Here is an 18,654-nt window from a genome sequence, read left to right on the forward strand (position 1 = left end):
CACATGTGGGTTTTACAATAAATTAGTCAAACAAAGACAGATTAATATATAATTTGAAAAGAGTAACAGATTAGTATATAATTTGAAAAGAATGGCAAAATGGTAAAAAATTTAAAACAAGGTCACAATGTTCATTCAACCTCAATCCACACATACTGCTAGAGATATATAAAACCATTAATATAATTTCATCCATAAGCTTAAACTTTTGGATTGAATTTGTTCTTTACATATTATCAGAGCCTCGGTATCTCGAGTTCGATTCTCACCAACCCCCACTTTCTCTTGTGAATTTTCTTAGCACAAGTAGGTAAGTTGACCTGTGCATTACTCACCCTTCAAGCCCAATGGACTCTCGTGTGAGGGAACGTGTTAGAAATATATATAAAGCCATTAATATAGCCTCATCCATAAGCTTAAGCTTTTGGGTTGAATTGGTTCTTTACACGTACAAAAGTCAGCTCCCACATCTCATTACCTCCAAAATTTGCATTGGCTTACGCATTTGCTACACATTTTAGCAACAATTTTCTAAATTTAACTTGCAAATTTGCTCCAGCTGTTTCTCTGCTATGCAAATAGCAAAATAAAATTGTCAAAAACCAAAAACTATAAACAACCTATACTACTGTGTATTTGCCAATGAGGAGGTCACTTAAAATCAGAGCTTCTACAGAAAATATTGAGGCCTTGTCATAAGGATAAGCTAGAAATTTCAGGTACTCCAAGATCAGCTCAACCTTTTATTCTCTGCTTCCAACTTTCTGCTTCTTTCGTTTGGAAGTTGGTGGACTGTACAAAAAAAAAAAAAAAAAAAAAAAAAATATATATATATATATATATATATATATATATATATATATATATATTAAGTTGACATGTATACATACTTTAATAAAAGCATAAGAGGCATAATGTGTGATGGTCAAATGGACAAGTTGTGTTTCCAAGCCAAGGCCAGGTTTGAACCATGTGTTGTTATAGAAACGAGAGAAAGAGAGTAGGATTATTCAGTACCACAAATTAAAGTTGTTTCTTATAGCCAGACAGACAAGAATATTCACATAATCACATTCACTGTTGTATTCATTTCCTGACAATTTTTGTCAGCAATTCAATTATTTTCACATAAACAGTACCGGTAGTTTAGAAGGAAGTAAGGAAAAGGTGGGCAGTTGGAACGGAATGAGAGAAATAGAAAGGAGGGATTAACAGGAAGAGGAAACAGAAACAGATGCATCAAGTGAAGAAGTTATAAAAAAACATAATGAAAATGTAGTAATCAAATGTCTCTTTCAACTTTCAAGAAACAATTCTAGGGCAAGACCATGTAAACAACCTAAAAGAAAGACTTAGAATTCCATTAGCTTTGTTCTCTTCCGTTTATTCAGTTATAGTGGTTGGTTAGTAAATAAATTTGCTTAGAGACACATGTCGTGCATCTTTCACAGCTGTTCAGCAGAGAGAACCGGAAATTTCACTGTATTCATTGATAATAAAGTTCAAGTGGTTGGCTAGTGTTGTACGTCTTTCACAACTGTCCAGGGAAGAGATGGTCAATATGCTCTGTATTCATTGGTAATAAAGCTCTAGCTCTTAGCATGGAAAACAACATAACATTCAATTTGATCCCCGTCTCCCTTGATAAATCACTTGATAAACAATTCACTACCATAGAGTCACTTATGTTTGGTGAATTCTCATAAACTTGGTAAACGTACCTTCTCAGAAATGTTTGTATATCAACACCAACATTTGTACTTAGCTCTTCCATAGTTGCAGCAACGTCATTATTGCATTTTAATAAGTTGCAAGCATCTAAAAAATCAGTAGATTTGACTGTATCTGGGATAAGTGATGAATCTTTTAACTGTGTTTTCAGATGTTCCATCAAAACAAGTGCTGCATAAAGACACATACGAGATTAGAGAATGCAGCTATTAAAATTGTTTAACTAACTGGTAATCACATATTATCTAGCTATTAGTGCAAGAAGTGGATTGATTTTCATGCACCTGTTAATAAGAAAGTCAATTAATTGCAGTAAATACAGCAAAATTCAATTCAATTCCAGTCTATATCTCAGACTCCCAAATAAAAGGCACAAATCAGTAAGGATTATGAATTGTGACCATAATACTCCAGCAATTCATTGATTGTATGAAACAATCAGAATATGGCAGACACAATTACAGGCCAGAGTCCAATGATTTCAAAAGAAGCAAGCAAAGAACATTCTGAAATAATTTAATTAATTCTTGTACACAGACAGAAGGTCCAACAAAGATCCTTGATAAAGGCTAAAACATTATACCTAATCAACAATACACAGGAAATGCTTTCTTTTTTTCTTTTTTAAACTGAAACCTCTTGAACCGTGCCTCGTCTTCAATATCAACATTATATACCAACGAAACACAAAAAAAAGACATGGCTAAATCAACAAGATAAAAAAGCATAAGATTTTGCATGCATAACCAAGGAACATTATGCATCTGAAATTTTGAAAAGGCATCAAATAAGTTGAAAAGAAAAGCATACCTATGGCTCGAATCATCTTAAGGTCGAATTTATTAGCCAGTTCATCACAGCCTATCATTTTTGCACGCTGAATGATCAGCAGTTTCAAGCTAATCAGCATATCCTGCCAAAATTTCAAAATTTGAATATCAAGAACTTATATGAGAAATCACTCTAATGTGAAGGGGCACACTCAAAATTCATCAAACACATATAACCAGCTATCGGTGATCGGTCAGGTCTACTTCAAAGTTTAAACTAGATTTGCGCACATAACCTCGTCAAAGCCACATTACCCAGCCATTTTTTAATGAACTGGTTATTACCCAATTAAATATGTTTTCATGGGCTTATTAGTTATTATATTAATTTTTTATAGAAAAGAAATTTTTATTATAGAGAATAGTAAAAGTACAATTTGGGGAGGATACGATATCCAACAAGAAAAACCCAAAGCGAAAAATAAGTATTCAAAAATCAGCAAGACTATCTAATCTTTCTGAATATTAGAAATGGTAAATCTGTTGAAACTTGAAACAATGAGAGCACCAAATAAACGACACAAAGGCAATCCTATCACAAACATAATGGCAAATATGTATCCTAAAAAATTGTGGGCAATCCTCTTCAATCAAATGTACCACAGGACTGTAAAAATAGCATAGTGCTGATGGGCCATTAGAGCCTTTTATGCAGAGTTATAAAAGAAGGAAGTTTAAAGCAAGCTCAGCCCAACAAGGAGATAAAGATCAAGTCAGCAAACCCCAACAAGGAGATAAAAGTCAAGTCAGCAAATTGATAGAGAATCAGAAAGTGTTGGTGGGGGTTCACAACAGCCAAGAAGATATGTTGGATCCAAGCCCAAGCAACACGAGTAGAGAAGAAGAGGTGAAGGCCCAAAGAGCTAGTAAAGGGATGAAATTAGTTATGCACAAGAGTATGGTGGACACTTGGCAGCTGCTGAATGGCCAGGAGGAAATTGGGGAGCCAAGGAACGTGACAAGAGTTGGTTATAGGAGAGTGGAAAGGAGGAAAAAGGTGTGAAGAAATTTATCAGCAACTTGGAGAGGGGGGTAGGGGTTCTTCTGCAACAGGGTTCGTTTGTAGATGCACCCGAGGGAAATTGAGTGATTTAATTATGAGATAAAGAGTTTGTAATGATTTTCTTGTAGTGCATTGTATCCATTGCAGTGCAGATTGCGTCTGAGTATTTGTTGAGTCTTATTTTCATTTGCAATGTATTTCCCTTCAATGTATGGAAGGTTGGAGTCCTGTTTCTGGTTTATACTGATGATAGTTACTTTGGGAGTTTATTTTTGAATAAAACGTGACACAGAGGTATTTCAGAAATTGTTGCTCTGATTGTGAATTGTTTTGCTGTTAAACGTTAGTAGTAGAATGCCGTTTCAATATTCATCAGCAGGTACCATCATAGTGCTGCAAAACTTTTGCCTCATTGCTAAATCCACCAATAAAATGAACAGAGAGAGACTTTTCCAAAGTGAAGGGGCACATTCAATATACATCCAACACGCAAAAAACTAATTCCAAAGGAAAGTAGCTACTGCAAAAATGTCCCTAGAATATAATATATAGAAGAAGACTTGTTACGTTGTTAACTAATACAGTTAAACCTTTAGATTACCTTCAAAACTTTTGGATTACTATTATTAATTTTGTAATCAACTCTTACGTTACGGATATCTTAGCCTCATCCGCTTTGCACATTCTTGTATCCTCTTTAACATAATTATAATCGGAAAAGTGTTTGTACTTTAATAAAAAAAAAACAACATATTGTGTCATTTCAAGTGAACCTGTAGTGTTTCTTCACTTAATATTTAAACTAAAAAAACTTCCATCAAAAACCTCTCGCTCTCTCCCATGATGATCTTCCATTGTGTGACAAATCTCTCTTACCATGAAACATACTAATTTTATTTAAAATGACACAATGTTTTATCCTTAAATATTTTTCCATTATTATTCAATAAAAAATGCTAAGAGTGTAATTTCTTCCATCATTTGTAATTTTTGAGCACGGTTTCTGACTTGAAACTTTTTACTGAACACCTAGAGATTAACCACCCTGTCACTTATTTTGAAGTGAAACACAAATACTGAAAGAAATATTATCTAATACAACCAACGTAGAGAGAAAATAATGATGCAATGTGAGCCATCAAGTTAATAAACAAAAGAGTAAGAGACTTACAATCTCGAACTCTGAAAGGGAGCAAAGCCAAGTCACATCTCCAACTCTAATCTCGCTATTTTGATCCAACTCTACCATGTTTTTCAATCTTTTCATCTTCAAGTGTCCTCCCTTCATAGGATCAAATCGAGGATTGTAAGACCTGAATTGCTGTACAAAATTATCAGCAAGAAGAAAGAGAGGAACGTAACCCAATCGTAGTAGGGACTCCAATGTTGTCAAGGAAATTCAGAACTGGATCAACAAAGATTGGGAAATTCAAGGACACTGCTGAAACGGGAACAAATGTTCACACTGGCTAGCAAATCTAGTGCTCAAGTCAGGGATGACAAAGACCAACATCGCTGCAGGGATTAGGGTTTATGAATAATTTGGGACTAAGGAGATTCGATTAGAATTTTAAAAGTTTTTTTTTAAAGAAATTTTTTTATAAAATTTAAAAGATTATTTAGAATTGGAAAAACTTTAAAAACTAATTTAAAAGACTTTTTTTGATTTCATAAGATTTGATTTTAAAGGATTTTAATATTATGTATAAAGTTTGAAACAAAAATATAGATTTATAACATTTTAAAAAATTATATAAATTTTTAACAAATATTCAAAATTACAAGAGTTAATTAAAAAAATAAAGAAATGTAATTATATTAATAAAAAAATAAAACCTAATATAATTTTTTTAATTAGTAAAAATAATAATTAAATTTCATTCAGAATTGTTAACAATTGATCTTGTAAGCCTGGGAGTTTTTGTTCTACGTGATAAGAGGTTTCTAACCATATATCATTTGCATGTTTTTATTAAGTATTTAAAAAAAATCGAATATTAATTTCTGAGTTTTATTACATGAAAGTTTAGAAAATCTCTTAAGTTAATTTCAATTCATACACTGAGACTTTAAATTGTTTTGCGGCTTTTGAAAAATAAGTTTTTAGTGATCTATTGACACAAAAATTGTTAGAAATTGCTTCCTATAACGAAGGAATTTCATTTATAAATGTAAACAGAGGGTTCATATTATGAAAGTTTTAATTTTTCTCTAAATGAATCTTGTTTCATTGATATAAAATGAAAATTGATTTGGGGGTTTTTGTTCACTGTTGTCTTCCCACTGTTTTATGTTGTTTTTAAACTTTTGTATCAAGAAAAATCGCGACCAATAGCCTGAAATATCATTTTTAAACTTTCAAAAACTCTAAAAAAATGAGAATAAATCTACTGCTTTTGAGATGGATTAGATTAAAATTTTGTTAAGTTATTATTTCTGAGTTATTTTGTGATAAAAATCGCTAAAACATCTGCTATTTTTGAGCTTTGAAGAAACTCTCATGGTGAAATTCGGGTTCGAGCTCGTTGACCCACCAAAGGAAGAAAAAGACACTGCAATAGATAAATCTCAATAAATCCTAGGGGTTAGGGTGAGATTGTGAGAAATGCATCCTGTTTATATTTCTCACTAAAAAGTTTCACGAAATCCACATCAATAGAAAATCCATCAAAATCGTCAGATTTTTGAATACCAGAAGATTGTTTTTCCTTTGTTTAAAATTCTGATTGAATACCAACGGATTTGCACAGACTCTGAAATAATCTTTTAAAATCCTAATCGAATACCACGCAATTTTTTTCAATTAAAATTCTAATTGAATACCAATAGATATTTTTGTCCAAAAATAATAAATTAAAATTCTTTGATGTCCCAATTCAATACACCCCCTAAATGAATTGTTTGTAGTAGTAGGTTAAATGAATTTAGATGAGTTTTATTTTGAAATATATTATTTTATGATGTCTTTGGTAGGAGGATTATTTTAGACTCGAGGGAAAGTGAGGGCATGTTTCCTAGAATCCCATGTTTGGTAGCACATTAAAGAAAAAATTCGGAATTCTGTTTGTGTGTATTTTCTATATCAAAATACCACCCTAAAATACCATCGAGACTTGAGAGGGTGGTATTTCAGGAATCTCAAATGATGAGAAAATATGAATAATTTTTCAAACAAAAATAACTAAACATAAGAAAAATTAACCTAACATTTCCCGGAATATTTTGGCCTACCAAATAACTTTCGGTAACATTCCTGAAAAACTCAATTTCCCATCATATTCCTGAGAATCGTGACTTTCGGATAAAAAAAAAAAAAAAAATCCTCTACCAAATGCCCCTTAATATCTTCCCCTACCATCGGATGTAATTCTACTCATTTTTTATTTTTAATGATAGTATCATAATTTTATATTTTTATTTTAATTATTTGGTTATTTTAGAGGTGTTTAATGTTAATAAATATTATAACGTTTTATTTTTATTTTTTTAAGGAGTATAGAATGCAGATTACATAGTAATAGTTATTTTTAAACTTTTTTTCTTTATTTTTTAGACATTTTTAATTTTGATTGATTTGTCATCAATGTTATTAAAATTAGAGCTGTCAGAACGGGCCAGCCCGGCCCATTTAGCCCTATCCCAAGTGGGTTAGGGCCAACAAGCCCGCATGGCCAAAAAATCCACAATGATATAGATCCACACGGGCCAAAGCCCTATGGGTTAGGGCTAGCCCGCGGGCTTTCTAAAAAAATAATATGTATTTTTAAAAAAACTATTTATAATAAAATGAAGCATAGAAATTATTAGAAAAAATAAAATTGAATAGTTTTTAGAAAAATGTCACTTTTTAAAAAAATTATTGCATAGAAATTTTTTCGTAAAAAGTTTTGACAGAAAACGTTTCTGTAAAAAAATTGACGAAAAACAAAATTCGTCAAAATTCTTTACAGAATCTAAATTCCGTAAAAGTTTTTGACGAAAAAATTGCTGTCAAAATTTATAACGAAAAAATTTTTTGTTGAAATTTTTGACGCAAAAAATTTCCGTCAAAATTTTTAACGAAAAAATTTCTGTCGAAATTTTTGACGGAAAAATTTTCGGAAAAAAAAAAATCGAAATTGTTGACGAAATAATTTCCGTCGAAATTTTTGACGAAAAAAGTTTTTGAAGAAATTTTTGACGAAAAAAATTTCCGTCAAAATTTTTGACACAAAAATTTACGTCGAAATTTTTGATGAAAAAAGTTTTTGTCGAAATTTTGGACGAAAAAAATTTCCGTCAAAATTTTTGACGAAAAATATTTTTGACAAAATTTTCGATAAAAAATATTTCTATCAAAATTTTAAACTGAACACATTTTTGTTACAAATTTTTCCACGAAAATTATTTCTGTAAAAAACTTTGACGAAAATATTTCTATAAAAAATTTCAACGAAAAAAATATTTTGTCAAAAATCTTTACGAAATCTAAATTTCGTCGAAAGTTTCACAGATACATTTCCCTCAAAAATTTTGAAAAAAATATTTCCGTTGTAATTTTCATTGGGTCACATTTTCATCGAAGATTTTGGACGGAAAATATTTCGTCAAAATTTTTGAAGGAATTCTTTTTTCTGTCAAAACTTTTGATGAAATTTTTTCGTTGTAAAATGGGTTGAATATTGTAGCCCGCGGGCCAGCCCCAACCTAACCCTATAATGAGAGGGCTTTAAAAGGATGGGCTTAAAATGGCCCAATTACATAGAGGGCTAAAATTCTATAAGGCTGGCCCTACGGCTTGAGCCATTTTTTTGACAGCTCTAATTAAAATCGGACTCAACCGGCCGGTTGAATCAAAAATGGGATCTCTAAACAATTAATTGATCGGTTACCGATACAATTCAATCAAGAATCAATGAACCAGAGATATGGAAATATTAACCACTAAATCAAGAATCGGTGATGTTGCAGACTTGCAGCTGCAATAGTTTACATTTTTGTGTTTGGTTCTGTAATTTCACTTTCTGGTTACTGTTTTGATGCTCAACCCAAAATGGGTTTGAGCTAAATTATTGCTAGGTTGGGGTGAATGTTAGCCCAATTTGCTTATTGTTTTTAAACTGATTTTAACGTCAGGTCTGTTTATTCCAGTATGCTTGATGAGTTAAAAATTGTTCTATGTTTTTCTTGCAAAGGCCAAGCATGAAAATTAGCTGAGAGGATCTTTGTCGATGAACAGAACCATTAGACTTTTGTCAAGCATATGTTCCTTGAATAAAAACTTATTCAAATAGACTCCTTACTTTAGACATGAAGAAGGAAGCACATGTGAATATTCGAATATATATATATAATGACGGATACTGGATACTCATTCAAAAACCCAATCACATTATAAAAACATAAGAAATGACGGATACTGGATACTCAACCTATTTTCTCTACCTTAAAAGATTTACTCTATCAATTACTCACTTAATCAGTTTTTTGAAATTCTGTTTTTTAACAAGTTAAATAATTTCTCTGAAAAATTTCCAAGAACCCCTTTTTAACTTTGTTTGCCTTCAACAACTTAATTCACAAGACAATCAGAAAATCCTTTCAAAAACATATTTCTAACATCAAGTTTTATTCCATTAGTTTTAGTTTTTCTATATAGCAATTGTAAAATCACTTCCACGTGACTATATGAAGAAACGATAATCAGATTTTAAACACGAGCTATATTACTTCTTGTCGTGTATACTTACATGCTACTTGCAAAATAGTTAGCAAAGCAACACATAGTTAACATTGGAATTGTATACTGATATTTGAAAGAGAGACAAAAATGAAAAGAGAAAAAATGAGATGATTTCTAAAAAGATTAAAAAGGGCAAATATTCCTGAAATTATGAAGTTTATGGAAAACATATTAAGCAAAAAGGTAATTATCAACCCTACACGTTTGGGGCAACACCTTAACATATGAGAGCTATCCAAAAAGCCATCTTCTAGAGAGCGATTACATCCCATCAAATTGACGTAATTCTAAATCCAAAAAAACAAATCAAGGTATCTGGAAAGATAAAACAAATAATCTCATCAGTCTACCTAGCCAGTTATCGGGCTGTCTGAGCTTGTGCATGTTCCAGAAGTTGACTGACCAACTTGTAAGTACGCCCGTTAAGGGCCTTGGTATGGTCCATCAGCTGCTCATACCTGGAGATGTAGCACTTCAAAGATCAAAGGTCTTAAAATGGAAGGATGACAAATATGAAGGAAAGGGGGACACCAGTCAATATGGCTGAGTCGAAAGGAAGCAATAAATGTCCTTATCTATCAAGTCTGTAATCAAAGTTAACTTACACATTTGGATGATTGGGTTCCATGATAACGGTTCCAGTTTGAGAGTCAATTTTAGCATCAAGCTTTGAGCTACGGATGAGATTTACAATCCATGTCTCAGCCTCCTCATAATTTAAATTTAACTTCTCAGCAAGAACTCTGTAAAAAATATTAGCAATTAGGCAACCCTACTTATAGAAGATTTGGTTACTAAATCCCCATAATAACATTCAGTTGTGTTGCATGAAAAAGCAGACCAAAAGAAATCATCAAGTCATCAACAATAGAAACAAATACATTGAGAAAATACAACATTATATACTAATACCACCCCCTTAAAAATGAGAAATAAAGAGAAGAGCTAGTGCCAAACCTTTGTGGCCACTAGAAAAAGCATAACTCTTATTATATGCCTTTTACTTTTACAGACTGTCTCAAAGATCAAGGGCACAGAATTTGAATTGTGTTTTTTGGTGGGTGCAAAATTGTGGATGCATAACAGAAATATCTGCAATATCTTATATGAGAAATTAGGTACATACCCCATGTCAATGCGTTGGTGTATTCTACAGTATGTCTCAAAGATAAATAGCCTAGCATTTTCAAGGAACTCATCCCTTAATGGTACAGTTGAAAAGTTGCTTTCTTCAACTCTTTTACCAAGGAAGGGATCATTGAGAATTACCTGCATTTTCACAATAGACATGCATATTATAATCAACACATTCAGGCGTAGATAGTAATTAACATGGACAAAATACTATAAGAATAAGGAAAACTGAATAAACTATTCGAGTTACATCACTTCCACAGTTTACATGAATTAACTAGCCAACATAGAGCACACTTACTTCATCACACTCCCTCATCTTCTTTTGAGCCCCATCAAAGTCATAGTTTACATAAACACAAGCCAAAAACTCAGTGATGGGGTCGTGATATGAATGCTGCTCTTGTTGAATAACTTTTATAAAATCTTTGAATTGAGGCCTCCTACGCTTGTTGACAATGAATGCTGTGGCCAAGTAACGTAGAAGGTGTGGAGCACTAGTTTGGATTGCATTTAGATACCTGGAAATTATATCACACCTTAGATAAAGAAACATTACAAATAATAAGCCTAGAAGATGCAAGAACAAAGCTACCCCAGAGATAGGAAGCAATTTACCAATTTGATGAGGATTAACAATAAAAATAAAATATAGCTAAGTCAACAAAGCATACTTGTCCTGATTAAATAGATCAATTATCAGTGTTCTTCCATTGTCATGGTTGAAAAAGATGAACAAACTCCAATGCATCAACCATATTCTGCTTTGCACCTGATTCAAGGGTGAGGAAAAATTCTGCAGCAAGGTTCACAGCTAGTTAGTCTATATTAATATAAGCATTACCAACAAGTATGTGCTGCTACACAAAAGATCAACTGATAAACCAACCAACCTTTGAGTCAATGATTTCCTTCAAACGATTGAGCTCTTCAAGAGCAATGTCCCAGTTTTGCATCAATATTTCAGCTGCCAGCTTTCCCCACAGTGCACTTAGACTCCGTTCACTGTTTGTGCATAAAGCTCTGTACTGATAAAGATAATCAGCAGCACCAGAGTAGTTTCCACACTCAAATTGAAATTTGGCATATTGGTATAATGCCTCTATTTGTGCAGGACCAATCTGTTACAACATAATCATCATTTGAGGAGTTAGAACACAAAAAGAGAGTAACCCGATGCAATATGCCCCTGCTATGCTCAAGGTCCAGGCAAGGTCTGGACCCATTGTGTGGGTCACAATGGATTTAGGTCTATTGTAGGCAGCCTTACCTTGCATTTGCAAGAGGCTGATTACACTATTAAAAACTGTAGCTTCTGGGTCTTGTTGCGACAACACTAACCGTTATGTAAATAACATCAACAAACACTAATGTAGTTAAAATGATACTAGCTAGTTAAAATTGGGATTTTATTACAAACCACTTATATAACAGTGCTTAAAGGATAGAGCACTTAAATACCCCCAGGGTCCAAATCAATAGCCTAGTTTGAGATCCTTATACTAGTTTGAGGAACCCAACATCAGAATCTAAAATTCGGTTAACAATCTTTTTTACTAGGTTCGCATTCTCGAGATTCTACTCCTAATATACCATAACCCAACAAGCAAAATTTCATCCTAATGAGCCTCTTGCAAATAATACAAATCAAGGCCACCTATTACAAACCCACATAGGAGCTTTATAGCAACAATCTTCTCCATTCCTTAAACAAAAAAGTAATTTTTTTTATCCAAATACAACACTAAGTAAGTTAATAAAAAGGAAAAGTTTGATGAACCTGGTATCTATCATTAAGCATCTGAAGATTATACTGCTTGTCAGCCCGGAGTTCCTGAACGGCAGCGGGGTTTTGAAGGAAGGAGACGAGTGGCGCGGCGGCGTCCTCAAGGGATTTGAGATTGGCGACGACTTCGGCCCTCCTTTCCATCATTTGTTGAGGAACGTCTTCGGTGTGGTAGAGGCTTTTGTGGATGTCCATAGCATAGTCCACCATGTTGGTGTTGTTGAGGAGCTCAATCTTGGCCTTCAGAATGTGGTCATCGTCGTATAGCTGTCGCTCCTGCAGAAACTCCAAAAGAGGGAACACAAGGTGCCTGTCCATGTTCGGCGCCATACGCGGTGTTAGGTCATACTCAGCCATTACTTTGATTTCGATGTTTCCGATCCGATCAAAATGAACGGTGTTGTTTCCTGAGAAGGGGGTAACCAAACCCTAATTTGTCAAAAACACTGATGGTATTTTTTTGTTCTAATATTCACAGAAACAATAAGAGTAATAAATAACTAAATAAGCTTCGATGAGTTATGAAACTGGAAAAAATTGCTAGGGACTGAAACCTTTATGCCTAGTTGATTTTTTATTTTATTTTTGAACTAAACGATTCGGAATTTGTTTGGGATGAAATTCAATTCAGTTGTGTGCGTGTGTGTGGCAGGCGATAGAGAGCGAGTGAGAATGAGAGATACCTGCGACGTCGTATGGGGTGTTCACGGTAGTGGCGGCGGCGGCAGCTCGTGCTCTTGTTATGGGCAGCGTGACAGAGAGGTGAAACTGAGATGCAGAGGACTAGAAAGATAGGGTATAAAAACTGGAATGTACAAAACGACATCGTTGTTTAGCTACTTTTTTTTTTTTGTTTAGCTGCTTTTTATATAAATAAATAAGGGTTTTAATATTTCTGATTTTCCTGCACACAAATATCTCTCTACCACTCATTTATTTTTGTGTGAATATGGTACAGAAATTTTTTATGCAACAAAATATTTTTCCATCGAACAGAAACATTAAATGACAAATTGATAAAGGAGTGGTTTTTTTTAATAATAATAGGGTTTAAAGTTCCTACCATTAATCTAGATAACTTTATCTAATATTCACCAAAATAAACAAAAGAAAGAAAGAATGGGATCCATGTGTATCCATATGAGAAGAAGAGAGGTAAAAAAAATATGAGCCTCACATACTTTTTGTGTGTATTTTGATGAATATTAAATAAAATTATCTAAAATAACTTTAAAAACTTTAAACCTATAATAATAACAATAATAATTGCTCCAAATTCGATTGATTATTTTTTTCTAAACAAAATTAGATTGATTTCGAATCAAATTTTTTTTATACACCACATCTACCTTTCATAGGAGGCATATCTATTCGAGACAGGTCTAGGATTAAGATTTTAAACCCTTCCCAAAGATGATACTGAGAAGGATCGCACACATGCTCTTATCCTATGTACCAACTTGAGCTACCATCATTTGGATCAAACTAAATTTTTTTTTTAAGATATTTCAATTGATTCATCTCTTTGCGACTAATCTGATTCGATTTAATTTTAATAATATCAATCCAAAGTCCAAACCATATGCATCTGTAAAAACAAATTAAATTAAATGTTTAAGTCATTTATGTTAAAAACTAAATCTTTTTAGGATACCAAAAAAAAAAAAAAACTAAATCTTTTTAACATAAATTTTTTAACATAAATGACTTGAACATTTAATATATTTTTTTTATAGATGCATCTTGTTTGGACTTTCTACTGATATTATTAAAATTAAACCAAATCGTTGAATTAGAAAATCGGATCACCAATCGGTTTAATTGAGTTATTTGATAACTCGTGTTATTAAATCAGTGAGCCATTCTTGGACAAGATTCGATTGGTGTTAAATTTATACTGTTGTCTTTTAGTTGATACGGTTTACGAAAATTGTTGTAAAATATTCGGTGACAAATTCTATACTTAAGGTTTAAACCTGCGACTTGGGGAATAACATTTCCCATTATACCATATCATCATGTTTGATTAAATGTCATTATTATTATATAAACTCAGTTCAAGCCATTGAAACAATAATTCAATGGGTAAGCCAATGACTCAAAGATTGAAGTAATGATCCATTGATTTGTACCGAGTGGATCACCAATATCTTTAATGACATTGGTTTGAATGTGAATGATTCAACATAAAGAATAGAGTAAAAAAAAAATGTTGGTCCCTAAAAAAAATTACGATCTTCACTTTCGTTCCAAAATAAAGATTGGTTTGGATCTTACTACCAAAATAAAGAAGTGTTTGACAAAAGAGTTGGAGTGTATATATAGTTGAATTTTCATGAGGAACTAAAACTTTTTCGCTTAAATGCTTTTCCACATGACCATCAAATGATGAAATATAAACAATTATCAAAGTGTAGTAGATTATTTTAAGGGAAAAATGTTTGTCATTTTTTTTTTTTTTGATAACATAATGTTTGTCATTTTAAATGACACAACTTGTGTCATTTCACTAGAGCTGTCAAAACGGGCCATCCCGAGCCCATTTAGCCGTAGCCCAAGTGGGTTAGGGCCAAAAAGCCTGCAGGGCCAAAAAGCCTACAATGATATAGATCTACACGGGCCAAAGCTCTATGGGTTAGGACCAGCCCGCGGGCCTTCTAAAAAAATAATATGTATTTTTTGATAAAAAAAATTTATAATAAAATGGTGCATAGAAATTATTAGATAAAATAAAAATAAATAATTTTTAGAAAATTGTCACTTTTTAAAAAAATTATTGCATAGAAATTTTTCGTAAAAAGTTTTGACAGAAAACGTTTTTGTAAAAAAATTGACGAAAAAAAATTCGTCAAAATTCTTTACAAAATCTAAATTCCGTAAAAGTTTTTCACGAAAAAATGTCCGTTGAAATTTTTGAAGAAAAAATTTTCGTCGAAATTTTTGACGAAAAAATTTCCGTCGAAATTCTTGACAAAAAAAGTTCCGTCAAAATTTTTGACGAAAAAAAAGTTCCGTCAAAATTTTTGACGAAAAAAAAAATTTGTTAAAATTCTTTACAGAATCTAAATTCCGTAAAAGTTTTTGACGAAAAAATGTCCGTTGAAATTTTTGAAGAAAAAATTTTCATCGAAATTTTTGACGAAAAAATTTCCGTCGAAATTCTTGACGAAAAAAGTTTTTTTAGAAATTTTTGACGAAAAAATTTTCGTCGAAATTTTTGCCGAAAAAAGTTTTTGTTGAAATTTTTGACAAAAAAAATTTCCGTCGAAATTTTTTACGAAAAAATTTCCGTCAAATTTTTTGACACAAATTTACTTTTCAAATTTTTGATGAAAAAAGTTTTTGTCGAAATTTTGGACGAAAAAAATTTTCGTCAAAATTTTTGACGAAACACATTTCTTTCTAAAATTTTTGACGAAAAATATTTTTGACAAAATTTTCGATAAAAAATATTTCTATCAAAATTTTAAATGAAACACATTTATGTTAAAAATTTTCCACGAAAATTATTTCTGTAAAAAACTTTGACGAAAATATTTCTGTAAAAAATTTCAACGAAAAAAATATTTTGTAAAAAATCTTTACGAAATCTAAATTCCGTCGAAAGTTTCACAGATACATTTCCCTCAAAAATTTTGAAAAAAATATTTCCGTTGTAATTTTAATTGGGTCACATCTTCCTCGAAGATTTTGGACGGAAAATATTCCGTCAAAATTTTTGAAGGAATTCTTTTTTCCGTCAAAACTTTTGATGAAATTTTTTCGTTGTAAATTGGGTTAAATATTGTAGCCCGCGGGCCAGCCCCAACCTAACCCATAATGAGAGGGTTTTAAAAGGATAGGCTTAAAATGGCCCCATTACATAGAGGACTAAAATTTTATAGGGCTGGCCCTAGGGCTTGAGCCCTTCTTGACAGCTCTGAAAGTTCGAATTGGCCTTGAAGGCCGATGTATGCAAGAGGGAAAAACAAAATTTTTCTTTGCGGAATATACATGCACATTAAGATCATGCTTTAGGAAAGCATGTTACCTTGTTCGTGAAAGCACCAGATGATCAAGGCTGGTCTGAAGGGTTCAGACCCTCTAACGTTGATCCACACCACCCACTCGTCTAGGTGCAAGAACTCCTTCTTGTGAAGCCACTGTATGATCACCACAAAGAGGCTTGCTAGGCGCTCTATGTGTGAAGATGGAGACTAGGTGAAAGTGTTTGAAAAAGTGAAGCTCTCGATGTGAAAGCTTCACAAGTAGCGCAGAAGAGAGGAAAGAATAGGCTAGGTTTTCAGAAAAACCCTTGGAGGAACAACTGAACACTTAGGCACATAAGAGGAGAGTATTTAAAATAAAATACCAATCAGATTTTTCTCCTAAAAATCTGATCATTAGGCGCCAGATAGGAGAGAGAGAAGTGGAGCTGTTTTATTTCAAAAATTGCTAACAATCTCCTAGAATATTCTCTTGAGAATTGGTTCAAAACCTATTCAAAATTCTGATCAGAAATCTTCATAAGATCAGCTATATGGTGCGCCCCATATAGCCCAAAAAGGTGACCAGATACATCTGAGTAGTTGCATTCAAATTTGAATCAACTCACTCAGATTTTCTCCCAACTGACTGAATCTTCTTGAGCTGATTTTGATGAGCAAATCTTGCTCACCAACAACCCAAATCAGCGCCATATATGGCCTTGGATCTTGTCCAAAAGATTCTCCCATGATACTAGTGATTTGTTCCAACAAGATCTCCTCTTATCCTTTTGTTATGAAACAACCTTTCATAGGCAATTCAAATTCAAATTCAAATATTTGAATTCAAACATTCAAATATTCAAATTCAAATGTTCAAAATTCAAATTTTCAAATTTCAAAATTCAAATTTCAAAATTCGAATTTCAAAATTCGAATTCAAAATCCAAATTTCAAAATTCAAAATTCAAATTTCAAATTCAAAATTCGAAATTCAAATTCAAATTCAAAATTCAAAATTTCAAAATTCAAATTTCAAATTCCAAAATTCAAAATTTAAATGTTTGATAATTAATTTAACTAATTAAATTAATTAGTAATGTCTTGGACTATCCAAGCCCATTACAATGAACCATGCGCCCTCCACCCCTTTAGGTGGAGTTCCAAACAACTTCTTGGGCTAATAACTATTATTAGGCCCAATACCTTTAATGCTAGAGCATCTAGACAATTAGGTGTTTGTGTGTGACCCATTAGGTCCAACTTAGCCACTGACATAAATGGGCTTGGGCCCAACAAGCCCACAACCCATCTAATGACAGCACAGAGCACTAGCAATGCTTTGTTGCCCCAGAACTAGTTAGATTAATGATTTGATCATCCTATTAAACATATTTGGTTGTCGTATATATTTCCTTTCGTCTCGGTTACCTTCCCATAAAACCTAGGGTAAGGAAGCGTATCAACCCCTGCGGTTTAGGGTAAGCTTTATTCGAAATTAGGGAATCTTCAATTTACAGACTCTAAAGGCAGATCATCTCATGATCTCTTTTACTATGCATAGATTCCCGAGTCCCTGTAAATGTCATCCCGATTTCTCCGGTTTACAGATAACCTAATCTCTCACAGAGATTTGACGAATTCCTTCAGCTTATCACCCTAGCCTTGTGTTCTTTCAGGACAAGCCCAACAATATACCTATGAGTCTCCATGTTTCACGCAGACGAGGTGCACAATCAAAGCATGCCTTCTAGAACACAGTCTAGGTAATAACTTCTCGTCTTAGGAAAAACATACCCAAATATAAAGAGACTACTCTAATGATACTCTCTGTGAGAGTTCCTCATAGAGTCTCTTTGTGGGTCCGTTCAGTGCGAGCTATACCCTTATAGGTCCACCCACGACTTTAGCTAAGACATCTCCATATCTGTAGCACAGGAGGTCTATACCTTGTATCCATATACAAATAGATAAGTCGTGCTAGTCTTACCCGAGATTACTGACCCCATTCTCAGTATCTCTAGACTAGGAACATAAAATTAGGAATGAACATCCGGTATTCTTGAATCCTCATGATTGTGATCTCATCACAGATACTCAAAAGATACCTATTTTATTCCACGAGGTTTATCAAGTTATTCATAATATATTAATATTAATATCGAGACATAATTATGAAACAAGATAAAGAGTGCTTTTATTTATTTGCGACAATATTAAAAAGGTCTACATCTCTGTCCTTATTTAATCATAAGATTGTCTCTAGGACACCCAAATACTAACAAGCTCCCACTTGGCCTAGAGCCAATCAGACCTAAGTCGTATACCCAAAGCCTCATAATGACTATCATGTTTACTCTGAGAAACAGCCTTTGTCAGAGAATCGGCCAGGTTATCATCTGTGGGAACATAATCCATCTTTACATCCATTCTATCAATGATTTCTCTAATCAGGTGATATATGCGGAGCACGTGCTTAGATA

At 32.9% G+C, this 18,654-nt stretch overlaps 2 protein-coding genes across 2 annotated transcripts; both read right to left on the reverse strand.

The window, feature by feature from the left end:
• Positions 1-154: 154 nt before the first annotated feature.
• LOC133298702 (uncharacterized) lies at positions 155-5,103 on the reverse strand. Its single transcript, XM_061498033.1, has 4 exons — positions 4,736-5,103; positions 2,542-2,644; positions 1,722-1,902; positions 155-792 (listed from the first exon to the last, which is right to left on the reverse strand). The coding sequence occupies exons 1-4, from the start codon at positions 4,850-4,852 to the stop codon at positions 744-746; spliced, it is 450 nt and encodes a 149-aa protein (XP_061354017.1). The 5' UTR covers positions 4,853-5,103; the 3' UTR covers positions 155-743.
• Positions 5,104-9,399: 4,296 nt separating this feature from the next.
• LOC133298679 (eukaryotic translation initiation factor 3 subunit E) lies at positions 9,400-12,965 on the reverse strand. The gene is made up of 8 exons (XM_061498009.1): positions 12,890-12,965; positions 12,201-12,613; positions 11,314-11,541; positions 11,095-11,216; positions 10,722-10,941; positions 10,413-10,555; positions 9,892-10,029; positions 9,400-9,744 (listed from the first exon to the last, which is right to left on the reverse strand). Exons 2-8 carry the CDS (start codon positions 12,561-12,563, stop codon positions 9,645-9,647), a joined length of 1,314 nt encoding a protein of 437 aa, XP_061353993.1. The 5' UTR covers positions 12,564-12,613; positions 12,890-12,965; the 3' UTR covers positions 9,400-9,644.
• Between the last annotated feature and the right edge of the window lie 5,689 nt (positions 12,966-18,654).

Source organism: Gastrolobium bilobum, unplaced genomic scaffold (genome assembly GCF_033153095.1).
Source record: "Gastrolobium bilobum isolate Gb01-03AN ecotype WA unplaced genomic scaffold, APGP_CSIRO_Gbil_v1 utg10480, whole genome shotgun sequence".
Classification (NCBI taxonomy): domain Eukaryota; kingdom Viridiplantae; phylum Streptophyta; class Magnoliopsida; order Fabales; family Fabaceae; genus Gastrolobium; species Gastrolobium bilobum.